Source organism: Nyctereutes procyonoides, unplaced genomic scaffold (genome assembly GCF_905146905.1).
Source record: "Nyctereutes procyonoides isolate TBG_1078 unplaced genomic scaffold, NYPRO_anot_genome, whole genome shotgun sequence".
Classification (NCBI taxonomy): Eukaryota; Metazoa; Chordata; class Mammalia; order Carnivora; family Canidae; genus Nyctereutes; species Nyctereutes procyonoides.
In genome coordinates this window covers 5,381,298-5,402,733 of record NW_026575120.1, presented here as the reverse complement: position 1 = coordinate 5,402,733, position 21,436 = coordinate 5,381,298, and the positions used below count along the sequence as shown (strand labels likewise).

At 48.9% G+C, this 21,436-nt stretch overlaps 1 protein-coding gene across 2 annotated transcripts in view; it reads left to right on the top strand.

Annotated features, from left to right (window-relative positions):
* The window catches only part of PRAG1 (PEAK1 related, kinase-activating pseudokinase 1), a 50,011-nt gene extending 31,256 nt beyond the window's left edge, over nt 1–18,755 (top strand). For both annotated transcript variants that reach the window (XM_055335332.1, XM_055335331.1), the window contains exons 5-6: nt 9,322–10,079; nt 17,399–18,755. In XM_055335332.1, coding sequence (XP_055191307.1) covers nt 9,322–10,079; nt 17,399–18,592 — 1,952 coding nt within the window. In that variant the 3' untranslated portion in view covers nt 18,593–18,755. The remainder of the gene's footprint in view (nt 1–9,321; nt 10,080–17,398) is intronic.
* Nucleotides 18,756–21,436: the final 2,681 nt, after the last annotated feature.

Below are 21,436 nucleotides of genomic sequence, written 5' to 3'. Positions count from 1 at the left end.
TAGACTATTTGCTTTGTTGGTAAGAATCCAGTAATGAAAAGAGATGCATTTCGCAGTTTTTGTATCTACGGTAAAGGCTGATCTGAGTGAGTTGAGGCCAAAGTCATTCCAGAGTATATCATAATAATAGTTTGTGTAAACATCTTGGAAGCTTATCAGGGTTAGTGGTTAAAGTTAGTTTTCTACTATTTGGGTTTTTGTGGCAAACCCCCCAAAAAGTTTTAAATTTTATAAGAAATGGGGTGCCTGGGTGGTGCAATTGGTTAAGCAGCCAAGTCTTGGTTTTGGCTCAGATCCTGATCTCAGTGAGATTGAGCTCCGCATCAGGCTCCACATTCAGTGCAGTCTGCTAATGTTTCTCTCTCCCTCTGCTGCTCATCTCCTCCATGTGTGCATGCACATGCACTCTTTTTCTCTCTCACTCAAATAAATAAATCCTTAAAAAAAATTTTATGAAAAAAACAAACAATTGAAATCTATAACTTTGTTGCATTTAAAAAACCAGGGTGTCTAAATTTTCTGTTTACAAAGTATCATTTTAAAAAAAATACAAAGTATCATTTTATATCAATATTAATTTCACTGCTTTATGCTTGTATGCATGTCCTACTCCTCAGAGCACATCTGTTTTCCCATTTGTCCGTGCGGGCAATCCCATTGAACAGTGTGTCGACTCAGTGGAAGGAAAAATCTGCCTAAGCAGTTGTTTGGTTTATGCTTGGTTTGTGAGGGACAAACTGCATGTGTCAGGACAGATCCACGAATGCTGCCAAGAAGTTATCTGTAGTGAATGGATGTGAGGCAAAGTGGTCAGCTAAATGGTCATCTCAAATGCTCATCAGAAAACAAAGCAAGAAACAAATGGTCATCAGAAGACTCTCATGCTTTAAATGGTTCCTTTTAAATAGGTAAACCTAATGTCACATTAGGATCATTTTCCTTTTTTGATTTAGGATAATGTTAAACTTCAGTTCCACAGTTTAACAAACATCACAGATGCCAGGTTCCCACAGTACAGGAGATTAGAAAGTGCTCTGTTGAACTGAAACTGTTGGCACAAGCAATAGATAAGAGATCTAACCACACAGTGAATATAGGTATGAATTCGCATGAAGGTATGTACCAGGTCAGTGTTAGTATTTTTTATAGCTAACAAACCAGGGATACAACCGAATTAATGAAATATCTTAACAGTAGCCAACTTCCTTTTCAGTATTAAGGCCCAGAGGATTGTTTTAAATATATACATGAATGCAGTCATTGATTCGATAGAGACTTGTTGAATCCAGACCTTGTGCTGGGTACAGTTTTAGATGTTGAACATACAACAATGACAAAAAAATGCCCAGTCTCTTCTTTCACATTGCAGTGGATGGAGAGGGACAATGAGGAAAACGATAAAGCTAGCATGTCAGACAGCAGTAAGTGCCAAGGGGAACAAAATCAAGCCAGGAAGTGGGCAGGGAGGGGTGGAGGGTGCTGTCAGGAGGAGAGACCATAAGTCCATAAAGATCAGACATCAGTGAGCAGTGACAGCCTGACCTTATGAGCATTTGCTCCTCTGCTCAGCCTGTTACCTGGGACACTGTAGGAAGAAAAAAACGGCCCTGAAAAAGGCATCTAAAACCCGCCAGCTGAAATTAGTGTATTCTATCAAATGGGCCATCAGAGCACTGGATCCCAAATTGGCAGGTTTGGTCTAACATATTACGTTTGGTGTTTTGCTCTAATGCGGATGGTTAGGCCCTCCCTCATCCCCCACCCCTATGGAGAGAGGCTGAGTTGTGAGTCCTGTTCTGGGAGATTTATTAGATTTATTAGTGATTTATTTATTTTTAAAAGATTTTATTTATTTATTCATGAGAGATGCAGAGAGAGAGAGGCAGAGACATAGGCAGAGGGAGAAGTGGGCTCCCCACAGAGATCCCAATGCAGGACTCAATCCCAGGACCCTGGGATCATGCCCTGAGCCAAAGGCAGACGCTCAACCACTGAGCCACCCAGGTGCCCCATTATTAGTGATTTATTAGTGAAGGATGAAGAAGCTATCCCAAGGAGAAGATACTCATTTTTTAATATTGTCTGTGGCCTGAACCCTTACAGAATCACAAAAGTGAAGCTTTACCTTAGTTTAAACAATTCCCTTTAAACTGAATTTTTAAAATACCTATTTTTACTTCAGTAGGGTCAGTACATGATAACGATTCACATGATGGGGAAAGACATGAGTTGAAAAATCAGTCATTAGATACCCTCTAAGCCAACTCCCACTTTTGACATATTTTGAGCATACTTTTCTGTATTTTCTCAGAAATTTGTATCCATATTTAAAATATCATAAACCTCAATTTGACACATTTTTTATACTTAGTTTATCATGAAGTCTTTCAAATCAGAACCTCTAAATTTATCTCATTTTTTTTAATGCTGCATATTTTGTCATGGTGCAAATTGGTAAACCCCTATCTTAACAATGCATGTTTAGGTGATTTTCATTATCAGTCTCCAGTAAGGTCCTGTGGCACACTTTGAGATAATTTGGTGGACATATCTGTAAGATAAGTTCTTAAGAGAAGTGGAACCGATATGTCAAAACGTATAGGCATTTTAAATAGAAGTTCCCAAATTATCCTGCAAAATGTCACTGTACGCTTCCATCAACAGCATGTGAAAATACTTTGAACTAACTTTTAATTTTGCTGTTAATTTGGGAGAAGACTGCTAAATGATTGTGCTCTCACAGGAGACTGAAAGTGCAGGGTTCTGGAGCCACGCTGAGGCAGTGGGCATGGACTGCTTTCTATGAGCCAGTTTTCCTGAGCCAGGGCTTCTCCTCTTTTGCATGTAAATTGCATTCACATCTTGATTGTTGTCTCTTGGGATGATTAAGTGTTCCAGAGAGACTCCTCGCAAATGCCACATTTTCCTTCCAGTTGTAAAATGTTAATAATATGCTTCCATTTTCAGGCCGCATTTACCTTCTTGAGAAAGCAAGGGATCCTTTTGAAGGGATACTTGGCTGCCTTTTTTTTTTTTTTTTTTAGCTTTTGAAAATTGTTGAGCCTTTCTGATTGTGTGACCAAACAAGAGTTTGCACGATTTTTCTTTGGAGGAAAAAGCTACATAGGAGGGTAGAACATTCCCTCTGCCACCCGCTTCACGTCTCATTGGGGTGGGAAGAGGGTTTTGGCAGAAACCCGCAAGAGTGCCACTTGTGTGCACCATTGGCAAGGTGCCCACCTAGGTGGCTTTCACTGAGTGAGGCCACAGGCCATAGGAGAGTTTTTATCCATCTGCTTTGTTCCTTAGGCCTTGCATTTAGTAGGTGCTCAGGAAACAGTAGATGAATGAATAAATAAATCTATATAGCCATTTCCAGCTATACAATCTGTATTCTCATTTTGAAGAATGGTCCATAGAACACTCCAAGTTTTTCAAACAAAAGAAAAATCAATTTGCTTTCACGTTACCTGCAGTTGGAGAATAGCTAGACCCAAAAGCTAAGAATTTGGAGCTTAGGTACCCCTCACCATGACTCTACCCTTGGCCTCTCTGTTTGCTCTAGCCAGCTGCTGTCAGAAGGCAGAGCTGTGCACCAAGGGAGCCAGACAGGCTCATTCACACAGCTCAAAACTGGACTGACCACTTCCTGCATAAGCTTACCTCTCATTTTGGCTGAAGAGAACAATGAAAGTAGCTATTAAAACCCAGCAAAGGAGAGGACTCTATAATAAAGAAAACATCACAGTACTATGTTTGAACTTCTGGCCTGTTTTTCTGCTTGGCTTTAAGCTGTTTTATCCCAGCCACTGAAATCCTGATTTCTTCTCTGCTTTCTAAATATAATGGTCCCAAGCTAGGGTACCTTCCCCTTGGTCTTTGTAAGATCCCACCCAGCACACCACATGTGATGTGTCACTTCCCCACTAGAAACACTTTCTCTTCTCTGAAACACACACACTATAGAAATGCAGAGGTGTTCTACTCTGTGGTTGGCTACTGGCTTTATATGCAGAATAGGAAATTGGAAGAAAAACGTAGGAGCTGGGGTTTGGAGCTCTCTGGCCCAATTAGTCTAAAAAAGCCATTTAAAAACCTACCAATGATGTAACTGTAATGGAGGCAAACTTCCCAGAAAAGTATTTTCCATTCTTCTCACCTTTCTTATACTCTTTGCTATAAGCCAGAATTTGGAAACGGGGTGATCTAACACCAGCATAAAGCCAGGACATATTTGAATTCTTCTCATTGCTGTTGAATCTGAGTCCTGAGAATACAGGCTGTTGGCCAACATTTTTCAGGACTTTTTTAGGCACATTTTCCTGAACCAGTGGTTTGCCTGTGACTTTTGCAACTATTTTAGGTGTCAAGGCATATTCGTCCCCTCTTCTTTCTGGCTTTTCTAAATGCAGAGTGTGTCAGCTGTTGCAAATACATTTGACCCTGACAAAACATAGGGGTTGCAGCACCAACCCCCTGCACAGTCAAAAATCCAAATATAACTTTTGACTCCCCAGAAACATAACTACTAATAGGCTACTATTGACCAGAAGCCTCATAACATAAACAACACATATTTTGTGCATTGTATATATTATATACTATGTTCTTTTTTTTTAAGATTTTATTTATTCATTCATGAGAGACACACACACACACACACAGAGAGAGAGAGAGAGAGAGAGAGAGAGAGAGAGAGAGAGGCAGGGACACAGGCAGAGGGAGAAGCAGGCTCCATGCAGGGAGCCCGATGTGGGACTTGATCCCGGGTCTCCAGGATCAGGCCCTGGGCCAAAGGTGGCGCTAAACTGCTGAGCCACCCAGGCTGCCCTATACTATGTTCTTATAATAAAGTAAGCTAGAGAAAGGAAAATCATAAGGAAGAGAAAATGTATTTGCAGTACTGTACTGTATTTATTTAAAAGAAAAAAAAACCACATGTAAGTGGACTCATTCATTCTGACCCCATTTGTTCAAGAGTCAACTGTAGTAGGAATCAAGCTGCTGTGTTGCCTATGGCCGTGTTCATGAGGAGGCTCCCCATGTAAGAGTAAAGCAACTGGAAGAATCAGAGTGGGTCTTCAGGTCCCATAGCAAATAGGTACTGCTTTTTTCATGGTAGAGAAATCAGTTTCATCGAGAAGGGCCACATGTTGACATCTCTTTCCGAGTAGCCCTGGGAATACTACCAGCTGAGCTGTTATGTGGTCCTGAGGTGCCCCGGGGGATCTCAGAGTGAAGTGTGTTCTTCTCACTAGCTATGGTTCCAAATCTGAAGAAAAACTTTAAGAAGCTGTAAGAGAAAGAAAGAGAGAGAGGAGAGAGGGAGAAACCATAAGTTAAGAAGAATGCCTCAGGTCAGAAGGTGGTCATGCCTGTTACAGAACTAAGCAATGTTTTTTAAACTTCAAAATCACAGTATGTGTACATAACTCCTAATGATACGGGTAACGTGCACATTTCGGGCAAGTCTCAATTCCCTGGATGAGTAACGGTAACTACAGCCCTGCCCTGCTGGGGACGTGTGTGGTTGGGGAGCACTCTTAGGCAGTGACCTCCTCTGATCAGTACAGGCTTTGTTGGGTGACCAACACCTAGCATCTCAGAAATAAAGGAAAATGAACCACTTCCACCTAATACCCAGTACTCCTTGCCAGATTTACCTGTAGATCTGATCAAAGCCGCTGACTAACACAGTTCCCACAGGAAATCGAGAGAACACCCATAGGGCAAGGGAGAAAAATCACTTCCTTCCAACTGCCTGAACACACAAGTTATTTTTGGTGTGAGAGCAGAACCTCTTGATTCTCTTTGGTAATCTAGGGAATAAGAAGTGTTACAGATTTTTTTTTTTTTTAAAGATTCCTGCTATCCTTACAGTTTGAAAAGTTGACCCCAGGCGCAGCTGAGGGAACTAGGGTAGAGAATCCGTGGAAGTGAGAGAGCCCTCTGCCTTAGAGGTGTTTTATTTTGGGGACAGCTTTGAGACAAAATGCACGTTGGGAGGGATTGAAAATGGAGAGAATGGCTAAAATTATAGACTATTCATGCTGGAAGGGGCCTTGGCTGTGCTGTGATTCGGTCAGTTTTTAAATGAGGGAACTCAGCTGGGTGAGGATAGCACAAGCTCGGGGCTGGTCCTGCTGTCTGTCCTCAGACCACAGACGAGGCAGAAAAGGCTGTGATGGGGGTGTTCCGGAGACCTGTCCAGGGAGGGCAAGGAAGGCAAACCACTAAGGATGAGGAACTAGCACAAGGCTTAAAGAGGCAACTAGTCCAGAAACTGATTTGTCAGAAACACCCCGGCCAGCGGGACTGGGGACCAGAAGGAGTCCTCACCATAGGCAGGCTGTCCCTGTCACTGGAGACACAGATTGAAGCATTGACCAGACTCTGCTCACACTCCCCTGCCTTGCCTTGTCCCCGCCTTCTGTCTGTTGATAATAAATGGAGGGATCCCTGGGTGGCGCAGCGGTTTAGCACCTGCCTTTGGCCCGGGGCTTGATCCTGGAGACCCAGGATCGAATCCCACGTCGGGCTCCCTGCATGGAGCCTGCTTCTCCCTCTGCCTGTGTCTCTGCCTCTCTCTCTCTCTCTGTGACTATCATGAATAAATAAATAAAATCTTTAAAAAAAAAAAAGATAATAAATGGAGATCAGACTCTTGCGACACGTTCTGCTGTCCAGAATGCAGAAAGGCCGGGAAACGGACCTGTTTCCATCTGGCTGTCCTCTTGCTCATCACCTGGGTACTTGGTGACTGAGGCTGAGTATCCTGTGAGAACCGCACACATAAGGGTTTTGCTTTTCCATTTTCAGCCCAGGGGCTAGTAAGTGATCCCCCCTCTGCTCTCTCAGCCTCTGCTAGAGGGAGGACAGAGAGGAAGTGAATATATGGCCCTAGCCTGCTTCTGCTCCCATTGCTGCCTGCGCCCTTGAGAGGGGAAAAGTCTCTTCCTAGAGAGTGTGGGCCAGGGGTCCCACAGACCGCAGGGTTCCAGAACCTGCCAAGATCAGCTGCAATCAGAGTCTCCATTCTCTGGCTGGCTGGCTGGCTGGCTATCGCTTGCCGCCTCCCCCCCCCCCTTCTGTGAGGACAATACAAGGGTGTGTAAGGTTGCCTGGCCTGACTGTGCCACTGCTGCTTAGTTTATAATCACCCTGGCCTCCCTGGGTGGGTATAAATCACTCATTCAGCCTTGCTGGCAGGCACCCCGCCTGTCATTAGCAACGCAGGGTGAGGTGGGAAGGAAAATGTAACTGTGATCTTGATAAGCTACTGGGCAGCCAGAGCGCTTGCCTGCTGCAGATGTGGGAGTGTGAGAGACCTTGGGCTTTCTCTGGGGTCTGGGAAGAGAGACAGCAGAGCCAGGGAAGGTGCGGGTGCGGTCCCAACAGCCCCTCTGTGCTGCGCCAACCTGTGGGGCTGGGTTCCCAGCTCCTGCATCCTGCAGACTGTATGCATGCTTTGCACTTGGGGTTGTCCTGCTGTAAGCTTTGCATTTGGGCTTGTCCTGGACGGGAGCCCCTGCTGTCACCTCACTGACACAGCTCGCGTCATTCAAGCTGCAGCACAGAGGTCAGTGCCCACTCTGCCCAGGGCGAGGGGACCCCCCTTCCTCATGGAGTATCCTGAGTAAGGAGACCCAGTGTTGACCTCGGGGAGGCCTGGAGTCAGTGCTTGTTCCTTGGAGGGGTCATTCTGTCCCCAGAATGTGTCCCAACTTTGGTTGGAGAAAGCAGAGGGGGGACTCAGTGTGAGCAGAGAAAGTTGTTAACTCTTCAGGAGCAGCCTGAGAAAGATCATGTGCATCTACACAAAATGAACAGTTTGCTTCCTTTGGGGCCTTTCGGTACGTGCTTGGGCCCCCGGTGTTTGTGGCACCTCATGCATCCAGGCATCCTGCCAAGGTGGGGAGAGGCAGAGACACCCATGGCCTGCCCTTAAGATGACACAGCTTGGGGCACTCCACAAGGGGTGCATGTCACCGTGCCCTTGAGTAGGAGACCCGCATTTCTCTCACATTTTCACCTTTAGGGTACTAGGAGGCATTTTACGACCTACGACTACATTTAGTGCTTCTGTTATTGCCCTAAAAGCTGCTGTCAAAATAGTGGGGACATCCTCCCGTCAGAAAGAAATGAGGGCTATTTCACTTTGCCCTTTTCTGTGCCCAGTGGCCATGCTTCTTCCTACCCCCCACCCCACCGCTTTTTTTTTTTTTTTTAAGATTTTATTTATTTGAGAGAGAGCATGAGCAGGGAGAGAGGCAGAGGGAGAGGGAGAAACAGGCTCTCCACTGAGCAGGGAGCCAGACACGGGACTCGATCCCAGGACTTTAGGATCACGCCCTGAGCTGAAGGCAGACGATCAACCACTGAGCCACCCAGGCACCCCCCCCCCCCGCCCCTCTGCCACACAGTTTTACCTGAGCTTGTTTCATTGTGAAACCTCCATTTTCTATGCTGATAGAAAGAGTGAAGTCCTCTCTTCATCCTGTCTAGACTGGCCCTGTAGCTCACTGTGACGCTTCTGAACATTCTGAACCCATGTTCTCGGGGTGGGGGTGAGGTGGGGTGGGGGGACAGCTGAGGCTGCAATGGAGCCTCCCCTCTCTGACAGGGTCAGCATCTACATGCCCCACTCTGGGAATTGGGGGTCCCTTGAGATTTATTTCCTCATTTATAGTCATGTACTTCTGCCTTCTGATATATTTCTGGGTCATCCCTGCCCCCCAAAAGGCACCAGGGTGTTTGTCAAAACTCAAAGAAGTACACACTAAAAAAGAAGGGGAGTTTTACTATAGGTAAATTGTACCCTCTGTAAACCTTTTAAAAGATCCATTCAAAGCACACATTCAGGTTTGCTGTTGCTGTTGAAGGCATGGCTTGCAAGATGTTAGAAACAACCTAAGTGTCCATCACAAGGGGATCAGTTAAATAAATGATGATACTTGCCTATGATGATATGGGATTGCTGTTAAAAAGAAGTGAATAGATCTGTACATCTGATGTGAAATATCTCCTTTGTGTAAATGTGTGCCTGTGCTTTTGTTTGACTGGGTTGGCACATCTCCGGTAGGATCCCTGGAAATTGCCAGCAGTGGTTCCCTCCATAAGGGCGACTGGGTGCAGAAGGATAGGGTTGGAGGAAGACTTCATTGACACCGTTATACCTTTTTTTGCATTTCGAATTTTGTTCCTTGTGCATTTGCTGTCCCTAAGAGATAGATACAAATAAAATAAATTCCTTTGACCGCAGGACTCCAGAACTGAATGGCATCGGCCTCTAGCCTGATTGTCGCTGTTTCTTAATTTCAGGGCCTTCGTCCGAGCCAGCGCACTCCCCCACCAACAGTGGGAAGAAGCTCTTTGCTCCTGTTCCATTCCCTTCGGGCTTCACTGAGGATGTGTCCCCTCACGGCCCCCTCCAGCCCCCACCGCTCCCCCAGAAGAAGTTAGTGAGCCGGGCAGCCTCCTCACCCGACGGCTTCTTCTGGACCCAAGGCTCTCCCAAGCCAAGAACAGCGAGTCCCAAGCTGAACCTCAGCCACTCAGAAAGCAATGTGTGTGCCCACGAAGAGTCCCACTTCAGCTACTCCTCGAGCCCGGGGAGCCGCCACCATCACATCTTCTCCTCTTCCGAGCCCCTGGAGAAAACTTTCAAAGGCAGCGGCCACTGGGTGCCAGCCCCAGGGCTGGTGGGCAGCAAGAGCGGCTGTGGGAGCCCCGGTCTCCAATGCAAAGGGGTCCCCTCAGCCTCGGCCTCCCAGCTGAGCGTGTCCAGCCAGGCGTCCACCGGCAGCACCCAGCTCCATCTCCACAGCCTCCTGAGCAGCATCAGCAGCAAGGAGGGCACCTACACCAAGCTCGGGGGGCTCTATGCCCAGTCCCTGGTCCGCCTCTCGGCCAAGTGCGAGGACCTCTTCATGGGCGGCCAGAAAAAGGAGCTGCGCTTCAATGAGAATAACTGGTCGCTCTTCAAACTGACCTGTAACAAGCCTTGCTGTGACTCGGGGGATGCCATTTATTACTGCGCCACCTGCTCCGAGGACCCCGGCAGCACCTATGCTGTGAAAGTAGGTACCACCCTGTCCCCTGCTTCCATTCTGCACCGCAGCCAGCTGGCCCCGGCTGTGACGAGGCCACAGCTCCAGCAGGTCCTCTTACTGTCTGGGCTGCAGGTGCAGGCCTGATGCCTGAGCTTCCCACTAACACTCAGCACTCTCAGCCCGGCCCAGGACACGGTGCAGTGAGATTTGTAGTGTCAATGCCACATTCATCCTCTGCTTCCAGGAGTGAACCTGTGTGATCTAGTTGGATTAGGGAAACAAGTTGTCTTTGAAGGCAGCAGAGAGTTTGTTCATTTATTCAGCAGATTTTTACAGAGTGCCTACTACATACCAGACATTTTGTAAAGATCTGAGTAGATAGAGGTGAACTTAAGTCTCCTATGGAGCTTGTAACCTAAGATGGGAGATAACCAATGAAGATAATTGTTCTTCAAATATTAGAGCTGGAGAGAGCCAGACCTAGGCATCATCTTGAGCACTGAGAGTAATTGCATTGATAAAGCATTCACTGTGCAACAAGTGTCTTAGGTGGATTCACTACATGACCTCGTATCGTCACAGGACACAGAGGTTTTTCAGATGGGGGATCTGAGGCTCAACATGATTAAGTAATCTGCCTGCAGCTAGCTGGTAGCTGAGATGGATGGGAGTGCTGCTTTGTCTTACCCTCAACACTTCTGCTACCATCCCGTCAGTTAAGAAATGAAGTTCAGAGAAGTTAAGTGACTAGCCCAAGGTAACACAGCTCTTTAATCTTTGCCACCAGATCAGGGCTGTTGCAAACCACCCCCCCCCCCCCCGCTCCATTTCTCTCTCAGGGTGCAGCTCTCAGCAAGCGGGCCAAGCTGTTGGCACCCATGTGGCCACTGTGGTCTGTGCCACACATGCTGGTCCTTCCATGTGGCCCCCTTTCTCATCTTCTTTGCTGTCCCTTGGTTACCTGGTAGTTCTGTAGCTCTCCTATAAATGCAAGCTTTTGTGGAGAGTAAGAAAGGAGCTCTTTTTCCTGCGATCACCTGTCCCCAGATATTCTTTTATTTCCAGTTAGAAAGAAATACAAATAGTGAATGAACATGAAATGGTCTGGGGAGGGAGGGTAGCTTCCTGCTTACTAGTGGGGTTTTTAAAACTATTATGATTATTGGCCAAGGAAAATGGTAGTGACTTTTACTGTGAGCTTTTTTTCTGAAGAACTTAGTGATACCACCATAAAAGATAGACGGGTAAACCCCAATTTGTATGTTCTAGGGGGCTACATATAATTATTTGCTACCTTACTAGGAAAAAAAAAAAACAGGGTGGTGGGGGCAGTATGGCTCCAGGGAGGATTCAGCTGAAGGTCCAGAAATCAAGGCAGGTATGGCTAAGATGACAGGAACCAGATGGAGGAAAACATTAAGGAGACTTGTGTGAGAGTCTGTGGATTTCTTGAATCTCATCGCCTCTTTGTATCTAAACTTTCTTGGTAAGTGATTACACCCTGCCACTCTCCAGCCACACTTAGAAGCAAAAAAGAAACAATCCCAGTGTTTCCCTTCCTGTTAGGATGGCGCTGGATTCTGTAGAGGGGAAGTAGTGGACTTGCCGGTGAGCTGAACAGGAGCCTGATTATCAGGGTGGGCTCGGACCCCAGCCCGTGAAAGGGATGCAAATGTGAGCTGCTGGAAGACTGAGGCCAGGAGGTGCCTGGGGTTCCTGCTAGCCCCAGGGAACCTGAGGAGGTGATCTGTGCACCAGCCCTCCTCCCCCTCCCTGGAGTCAAGGGCATTCAGCCGCAGCCACACCGCTCCTGAGGCTGGACTTAGGCTCATGCAGGGCCTCTCCATTTGGAGGAGGAGAGAACCCGGTGGAAGAGTCTTCCTCCCTCTTGCCATGGGGTAGAAAGTGACGTGACCCTGCCGCAAGACCTAAGGCGCTGCCTGTCACAACTTCTGCCCCGATCAGAATCTCGGGGCAAAGGGGTCTGGTTTTTATAGTTCTAAGTGCTTGTCAGGTGCAGCTTGGATCCAGGACCTCCTACAATCACGCAGAATCAGTCACGTTCTCTGAAGAACAATGCAGAAAATCCAGCTTTCCCCGAGGAGGTTGAAAACAAGCGTTCCTCCTCATTTCATCAGAAATGTAAACCATAAGGAAAGGAGAGGATAGCCCTCTAAGGGAGAGAGTCCCGGGGTGTCCTATCTGACTTTGCCAGAGACTTGGCAGCTCAAAGACCATCTCTGTGACGTAGGAAATGGAAATTCGGAGAAGAGCCTCCAATGTCCAGAGTCTAGGGAACACCGGTACCAATTTGCAAGCGTGCCCAGCCTGGTGATTGTGGGGTGGGGGCTTTTGGAACATCATTTCCCACGTGCAGCTGTTCCACTTCATTAGCGCTACAGTCTAGACGAACGCAGTCATCTGGAAGCTGCGGGACCCAGTGGTCCCCCCCGCCCCCCTGCGCCGCCGCTCTGTCGCAGAGCCCACCTCATCTGTGCCTGGTGCCAGGCAGGGGCTTGCATGCAAGACCCCAGTAACCAAAGCAGCTCGCACCTGCTCCCACTAGACGCCGGGCCCTCCGTTCGTGGGCTCAGCGCCCTGCAGCAGCCGGGAGATTAAAGTCAGCTCTTGTAGCCCTGCTCCGTGAATATGGGGGGGTGGGTGGGGGGCCGGAGGGGCTCGTCAGCTGTGTGTGAGTTTTCAGAGCTGCTTTATTCCTCAACCAGAACTCCAGTTCGGTAATTAGGGACCTGTGTTAAGCCAGCTGGGCCTTCTTTATTTAACAAACGTGACTTAGCCCAGATTTTTAGCCACGAATGAGGCTGTAACTCCAAAGTTTCAAGTAAGGACTTGGCTCAGCAAAACGTTTGAAATGTGAGCTGAACCAAAGGTTTGTGTGGTCTTGCACCAAAACCCAAGCACAGACTCCCTGAAGATGAAGAGGGGGTGAGGGTAAAGAAGCCTCCCCACCCCCACTCCCCTTCCTCTACCCAGCCCAACCATCCAGCACTGTAAAAAAAAAAAAAAAAAATAGGTCTCAGGGGCACCTGCCTGGGGGGGCAGTGAGGGGATCCCCCCACTCCTCAGCCTGTGCACTGTGCTGACTTCTCACATGCAGGGCAATGAGGAAGCTGGGGGTCCTGGCTGAGGACTAGTCACTGATTTTGAAATGCATCCAGATCAGTTGCCACTTCACTCTGCTCCTTCATTTGCATCTCTGGGCAGACTGTCAGTGGTGCTTGATAACCCTTGAGAAATGGGACCCTTGGAAACACTTCCCAGGCCCTGGACAGCTGCACTTCCCAGGTTTGTACAATAACCCGCAAGCCAGCTCTGGATTGCCTCACCACGTGGCTCTAGCCAGACCTGCGGTGCAATCACCATAGCAACCTTTTCCAGCGAGTGCTCACCGTGGGGTAGTCACAGTGCTGAGAGCCGCACCTGCCCTGTGTCATTGACTGCTCACATGGCCCGGGAGAAGGGACCTATTGCTGCCCCCACTGCAGAGGAGAAAACAGTCTGAGACCAATAAGCTTGATCCTCATCATTTGTGGATTCCGTAATTTTGAATTCACTCATTAAAATTTATGTGTAACCCCAGATCATTTTTTCCCCACATGCACAGAGTTGGGGAAAACGTGAATCACCCGATGTGGTAATTCCCAGCCCAGGTGGAACCCGGCAAGGCTCCGGCTCCCTGTTTCAGCACTCATCTATAAACAGGTGTCTTGTTGTGGTCTATTTATTGCCTCGTTCTTCACATTTCCGTGCTTTGTGGTGATGATTTCGCTGTTGAGAAGGACCAAAGTGAGCACTGAAGTCCTGCCTAGTGTTCCCGAGTTCAAAAATGTGGTGATGTGCCTCTGGGAGAGTGTTAGGTAGGCCTCGTTCAGGCACGAGTTCCGGCGCTGTCTGCCGTGAGTTCTGGGTTAACGAATCAACAGTATCTACTGCTAAGGCAGTTTTAGAAGCACACACAAAACAAGGCTCTGTGCTGGCCACTTGGTAAAAATGTTGTGACCAGACGCTCGTAAGAGCTTTGCCTTCTATTTCCCTTAAGGAGCAGTGGGTCAGTATTCACTCATTCATGTCTGTGGCACACAGATCCTGCAGATAGCAAGAATCCATTGTAACTTGCCAGTGTTTGTGGAGTTTGTAGTTAAGCCAAGGTCCTTTTCACTCCCAAGCCCGTATTTTTGATCCCTGGAACACATCTCACTTAGACAATCTTGGACAAATAATCTATCCCCTCGGAGCCTCTGTTTCTTTTTCTGTAGCAGCATCTACCTCCTCCTACCTTGTTAGGTTGTCTGGAATTTAGTGAGACACTGTAAAAAATGCTTAGTAGGCCAGTGCCTCACACATGGAAGAGGTGGGCTGGTGTCTGGTGGCTGAGAGGCTCTCACAGGAGGAGAGTGACCCCAACCTCAGCAGTGTTTTGCCCACATATCCACAGATGGCACGGCAGACGGGTCTGTACACAGTGGTTGGGATCTATATGTGAGGCCACTTTTGGAAGACTGCAAATTCCCTTTCATTTTGGGGGTTTGTTTTTTTAATTTTATTTATTTGAGAGACAGAGAAAGCAAACAGTGGGGAGGAGCAGAAGGAGAGGGAGAAGCAGACTCCTCACTGTGCAGGGAGCCCGACTCCAGGCTCTATCCGAGGACCCTGGGATCATAACCTGAGCCAAAGGCAGATGCTCAACCAACCGAGCCACCCAGGCTCACCCCGCTTTCATTTAATAGTGTTTCTGAAGACTGCCTTTAAAAACCAAATATAAGGATCCCTGGGTGGCTCAGCGGTTTAGCACCTGCCTTTGGCCCAGGGTGTGATCCTGGAGTCCCGGGATTGATTCCCACATCAGGCTCCCTGCATGGAGCCTGCTTCTCCCTCTGCCTGTGTCTCTGCCCCTTTCTCTCTCTCTATCATGAATAAATAAATAACATCTTTGAAAAAATAAAAACCAAATATAGTTGGGTGGGCTGGAATGCAGTCTGCAATGACGCCCCTCAGTTAAGTGTTCCCGAATCATTTCTCTTAGTGTAATAGGGAGCAATGTCTGGAAGAAGATGTGCTGCCATTTTCTTTCTGTTTTACTTCTAAAATAGAGAAATTACTAAATGTGTTACCTCCCTCCCTATGCCCTCCTGCACGCCCCCCAAGTTATCATTTTTAAATATTTCCTCGGAGGCTGGGCATTTATGTTGAGGAGGTTTGTATAGCTGCAATCTAAATAAATCTCTATGGAAAGGTGCTTGCAACAGAACTCCTGAAAATGTCACCTGTTAGCACGTGGCGCTTCATAAACACTGCCGTGACCCCTCGTGTGCGCCAGCGCAGCAGCCTGAGGAGTGATCTTGGGCTGTGTGCAGGACGATGTGACAGGTAGATGCGAGGGGCCTTTCTCCGCAGGGTCGGGTACCACCAGTCCCTACCTTTCCGTAGAGCATGGCTGAGGCTGCGCTGTATCCTTTTGGGAGAAGAGAGCACAGACTGTCTTCTGTCCCTTTCAGTGTAATTACGGGGAAATTGAGGCCTGCCAGAAGGCCACGATGTCTGGCTCGAGACTCCAGTTGTGTGGCAGCCAGAGGAGGATTAGCGCTGCTGAGGATCCTCAGGCGGCTGGCGCTGTCATTAGAACAAGAAGATGTTGAAGAGGCACGAGAGAGATGGTTGGGGGATTCCCCAGAGGAGCTTGAGATCACCTGCTTGTTTATTCCTGCCTCCAGTTCGGAGAGTGCCTTGGGCACTTTGGCATCCCCAGCCCTGGAGAGCTTTCTGTTTCCTTTCAGCTCCATGACTCACCCTCGGAGGACAGTGTGTGGCCATCTAGCAGCGCCAATAAAATTGGCTGGCCCTGCAGGCCATGCCAGCTAGCAGGCATCGCATTTTTCCCTGGATCTAGAAACTGCGGCAGCCTGAGGGGACGTGGCCACATCCTAGGGGGGGCCTGCTTCTGTCCCTGAGACTCCCCAAGAAGGGAGTTCCCCAGTGGTCAAACATATCTGCTGTCACGTAGTGACTGTCGGGTGCAAGGGTTGGGGAGTCAGGCTGACTGCCTGTGTGAACTCCTGTCTGGCCTCCTCAGAGTTTGTCCAGGCCACACCTTGGGCTGATGATGTCTTCCTACTGATACCAGGGTGCCACCCTGCACGTTGTTCTGCAGGGACCCCACTCCTTCTGTCTGGATTGTGTAATTTTATGTGTAACTTTTTTTTTTTAAGATTTATTATTTATTTTAGAGCAAGTGAGCGAGCCAGGGAAGTAGGGGGCAGAGGGAGAGAAAGACTCTCAAGCAGACTCCCAGCTAAGCAGGGAGCCCAACCCAGGGCTCTGTCCCAGGATCCTGAGATCATGTCCTGAGCCGAAATCAAGAGTCGGCCGCTTAACCGATTGAGTCACCCAGGTGCCCCTATGTTTAACTTTTAAAGAAATTGCCGGGATCCCTGGGTGGTGCAGCGGTTTAGCGCCTGCCTTTGGCCCAGGGTGTGGTCCTGGAGACCCGGGATCGAATCCCACGTCGGGCTCCCGGTGCATGGAGCCTGCTTCTCCCTCTGCCTGTGTCTCTGCCTCTCTCTCTCCCTCTGACTATCATAAATAAATAAAAATTAAAAAAAAAAAAAAAGGCCAAACTGTGTTCCAGATGATGGCACCATTTCACACTCCACCAGCAACATGTGAGGGTTCCCAATTCTCTATATCTTTACAGACACCTGTTATTGTCTGTCATTCTTATTATAGAATTCTAGCAAGTGGCAACTAGAACCCCACTGTGGTCTGGATTTGTATCTCCCTAAAGACTCCTGATAGTGGGGATCTCTTCAGGTGTCTGTGGCCATTTGCATTTTTTTCTTTTGGTAAAATGCCTATTAATATATTTTGCTCACTTTTGATTGGGTAGTTTATCACCAAAGTATTGAGTTGTAAGAGTTTTTTGTTCAGTTGTGTTTAAAAAATCCACTTGTCAGGTGTGTGTTTTGTAAATATTTTTCCAGCCTATGACTTATCTGTTCCCTTCCTTCGTGATATCTTTGGAAGCACAAAAGTTTGGAACTTTGATCATTATCTACTTTTTTCTTCTCTGGACTGTGCCTTTGGTGTGGCATCTGACAAGTCTTTGCCCGACCCAGGGTCTCAAAGATTCCTGTGTTGTCTTTTAAGATGTGCATTTTTGGCTCATATGCCTAAGTCAGTGTGATGCATTTTGAGGTGATTTGTGAGTATGGTGGGTGTAAGGGTTTACGTTCACCTTTTTTGCAAACGGATACCCAAATGTCCCAACACTATTTGCTGACCAGGATGATGGATTCCACTTTTGGCCTGACTTTGCCTTCTCCCCACAGATCTGCAAGACCCCTGAGCCCAGAGCAGCCTCGTACTGCAGCCCCTCTGTGCCGGTGCACTTCAACATCCAGCAGGACTGCGGCCACTTTGTGGCCTCCGTGCCCTCCAGCATGCTCACCTCTCCTGACACACCCAAGGACCCTCTCCCTGCACCGCCCTCACAGCCCCCTGCCCAGGAGCAGGACTGCGTGGTGGTCATCACCCCGGAGGTGCCCCACCAGACCGCCTCAGACTTTGTGCGGGACTCAGCTGCCAGCCACCAGTCTGAACCTGAGGTTTATGAGCGGCGCGTGTGCTTCCTGCTGCTGCAGCTCTGCAACGGGCTAGAGCATCTGAAGGAGCACGGGATCATCCATCGAGACCTGTGCCTGGAGAACCTGCTGCTGGTGCATTGCTTCCCCCAGGCCCCCCCTGGCCCCTCTTCTGCCACCCCGGCTCCCCCTGTCTCCTCTGCCACCCCCAGTGCCCCCGCCGCGGCCACATCCCCTTCCCCCGCTGCCGCTCCATCTCCTTGCCCCCCTGCCACCCTCCCAGCCGGCCTCCCTCCCAGCCCCTCGGCCGCCCCCGCCTGCCAGGCAGCACCCGGGGAGAAGTACCTGCCCCGGCTCATCATCAGCAACTTCTTGAAGGCCAAGCAGAAGCCAGGCGGCACCGCCAACCTGCAGCAGAAGAAGAGCCAGGCCCGGCTGGCCCCGGAGATCGTGTCGGCCTCCCAGTACCGCAAGTTCGATGAGTTCCAAACGGGCATCCTCATCTACGAGCTGCTGCACCAGCCCAACCCGTTCGAGGTGCGCGCACAGCTGCGGGAGCAGGACTACCGGCAGGAAGACCTGCCCGCGCTGCCCGCCCTGTCCCTCTACTCGCCGGGCCTGCAGCAGCTCGCGCACCTGCTGCTCGAGGCCGACCCCATCAAGCGCATCCGCATCGGGGAGGCCAAGCGGGTGCTGCAGTGCCTGCTGTGGGGGCCGCGGCGCGAGCTGCTGGAGCAGCCCGGCTCGTCGGAGGAGGTGCTGTGCGGCACGCTGCACAACTGGATCGACATGAAGCGGGCCCTGATGATGATGAAGTTTGCGGAGAGGGCGGTGGACCGCAGGCGCGGGGTGGAGCTGGAGGACTGGTTGTGCTGCCAGTACCTGGCGGCCGCAGAGCCAGGGGCCCTCTTGCAGTCCCTGAAGCTCCTGCAGCTTCTGTGAGCGCAGCCCACCCACCCGCGCCCACACCTTAGCCGCCCCTTCCCCGGCCTGACCCTGGCCCCACCCCCATGCCCGACCTTGCCTTGGAAACATCTGCCTCCCCTGGGAAATGGTACAAACGACTCTCATACTTGGATGTAATATATATAAAAAAAATCTAAATATGAAAGACTGTGGCTGTCATATTCTGCCCCCCCCGTCCCCAAGTCTCCCCAGTTTCCTCCTGCAATTATGTACCCTTCTTTTTAAAAAAAAAAAAAAAGATTTTATTTATTCATGACAGACAGAGAGAGAGAGAAGCAGAGACACAGGCAGAGGGAGAAGCAGGCTCCATGCAGGGAGCCCGACATGGGACTTGATCCTGGGTCTCCAGAATCACACCCCGGGCCAAAGGCAGCACAAAACCGCTGGGCCACTGGGACTGCCCAATTATGTACCCTTCCGGCTCAGCGCCGAGGCTGGGGACAGTTTTGCCAACAGAGCAAAGCCTGGACTCTGGCTTTGCTACCTTGTCATGGGATCAGTTTACCCTCTGGTGGTTGAGTCATTAGCAAAGCTCTTATCCCCAAAGTGCCCGATGCCTTAATATCTTGGTGGGTTAAATTGTATCTAAGCCTCCGAGCAGTGGCTTCAAGACCAGTTGAGGTGTCCAGATCTGACTTCTGAGCTAGAGCAGCAGTCCACTCGTCCCTTTCAACTTCCCCTGCCCGCCTCCCAACCCAGCAGTCTCTTAGGAAGAATCCAGACTCAACCACGAACCCAGCAGAGTTTCAGAATCAACCCCACTGCTCCAAATCCATTTCCAGTTTGCTAAAGCCGGTTGCCATATGTACGGTCAGAGGCCCGGCTGAAGCGGAATCCACCCCAGATGGTTCACATGAAATGATTTTAACGGGGCCACTTAGGTGTGGGCAGGGTTAAGAGCATAAAGGAAAGATGATGAGGCAAAAGCAGGGGCTGAGGTGGGAGAGCCAGCTATTCACCCTCCGTTTCCCACCTGCCATCCGCAGGCCAAGCCCAAGGGGCGCTGGGGTGATGGAGGCAGCAGGCTCAGCCTTGCAGGGCAGGGAGGGGGAAAGGATGCTGCCCTTTGCCTCCACTATGCTAGAGAATGGCAGCGCCAGAGTAAAACAGGTGTTCCGCTCCCAGACCGGTAGTCTCCCTACGGGCCTAAGCTCCTTCCAGTTACCGTTTGTAAAACTCACGTATTCAACTCGCGCACTGCACCTACTATCCACTGCAGTCAATATTTGTCACTATGCCTTTAAAGCACATGGAGAGATTTAGGAAGCACCAGATCTTTCCTCCACAAACTAGACACACAAAATGTTACTAATTACTCATTGAAGGGAGACAGCCCCAAGACCCTTGTATTTCTACCTAAAGGGTAATCTTCCAACGTGTGAGCTAATTAATTTCTAAAACCTTGTTAATAACTATGGACGATTGTAAAACAAATGCAAAGATCTTCTTAATGGCTGTCCTAGAAATCTGGGAATGCGGTTAGCAACCAGGACAGGGAAATCTCACAGGTCCCCTTCTGCATATTAATTTCACTCCTCTCGGACTACAGGTAAATACGTCCCCATTTCGCTGCATCAGCTGTGAAGACAGCGCCTGTGCTGCACATTTGTCATGTCAATTGTTGCTTGAGCATTGAGGAAAGAACGGAAGAAGCCAGCTTCCAGCTCTAGCTGTGCAAGAGAAAGAGCCTTCTTTCGTAATTCTTCATAGGACCTATCTGTTTCGGGGGCAGTATTTTGTCAGTGGTTTGTTCCTGGGAATTTTCTGGACACACCCTCCACCCTCGATTTGCTGCCCTTTGCTCTCTCCTCTTTTCTCATTTCAAGTAAATAAACAGTGAGGGAGCACCTGGGTGGCTCAGTGATTGAGCATCTGCCTTTGCCTTTTTAAAAAAATTTTTATTAGAGATCCAGGATCAACCTTGGGGACCTTAGTAGCCCTCTGATAGACAGGAGAGAGAAGTGCTGTGGTGGGGACACTGAGCCTTCCACAAGCTTCCTGTTATGGGTGCTAGTTGTAGGGGCTGGAGAGGAAGCCTAAGGACCCTCCTTCCCCCCCCCCTTCAGCCAATCAATTGAGGCCAGGGGATGAAGGGGATAGAGAGAGGGAAGAAGGACCACCTGACCATGCCTGGAAGGAGCTTTCTCTAAGCTGCCCTGGGGAGGAAGCCTATTATGCTGGTGTGGACTGGAGCTGTGTCAGCCTAGTTTGGGAATACTGGTAAAAGACTGCAAAGTAGAAAATGTAAGGAGAGGACAATCCTTGGGATCCTGGGAGCAAGTCCCAAATCAGTTCCCGGCAGTGAGCCTGCTTCTCCCTCTGCCTGTGTCTCTGCCTCTCTATGTCTCTCATGAATAAATAAATAAAATCTTAAAAAAAAAAAAAAAAAGCAATGGGGAGGGAGGAGACAAACCTTCTGCCAAGGGAATGCAGTGCCACTTGGAAACACGTCTCAAGAGGCACATTTTACATCTCTGAATGAATACACTTTTTGTATATGCCACCCACCTCAGGGGGAAAAAAAATTGAAATTGTAGAAAAGGTCTTAAAACCAAAATGAATTCAAAAGTAAAGGTGAGAAGAAATTATAGCAATAAAGTCCGATTGAGAAGAATGATTACAAACATCTAACTTACTTCTGAGCTGTCCACCAACCTAGAAAAAGTAGGAAACCGTTGCCTGCAGAATTCTTTGTGGAGTTTTAGGGGACATTTCAGGTCTTGGTGAGGAACAGGCCTTTTCCCAGTGTGTGGTTTTGAAGGGAATTTGTCAAGGATTTCCTTTATTTTTTTAAGACTGTATTTATTTATTTGAGAGAGA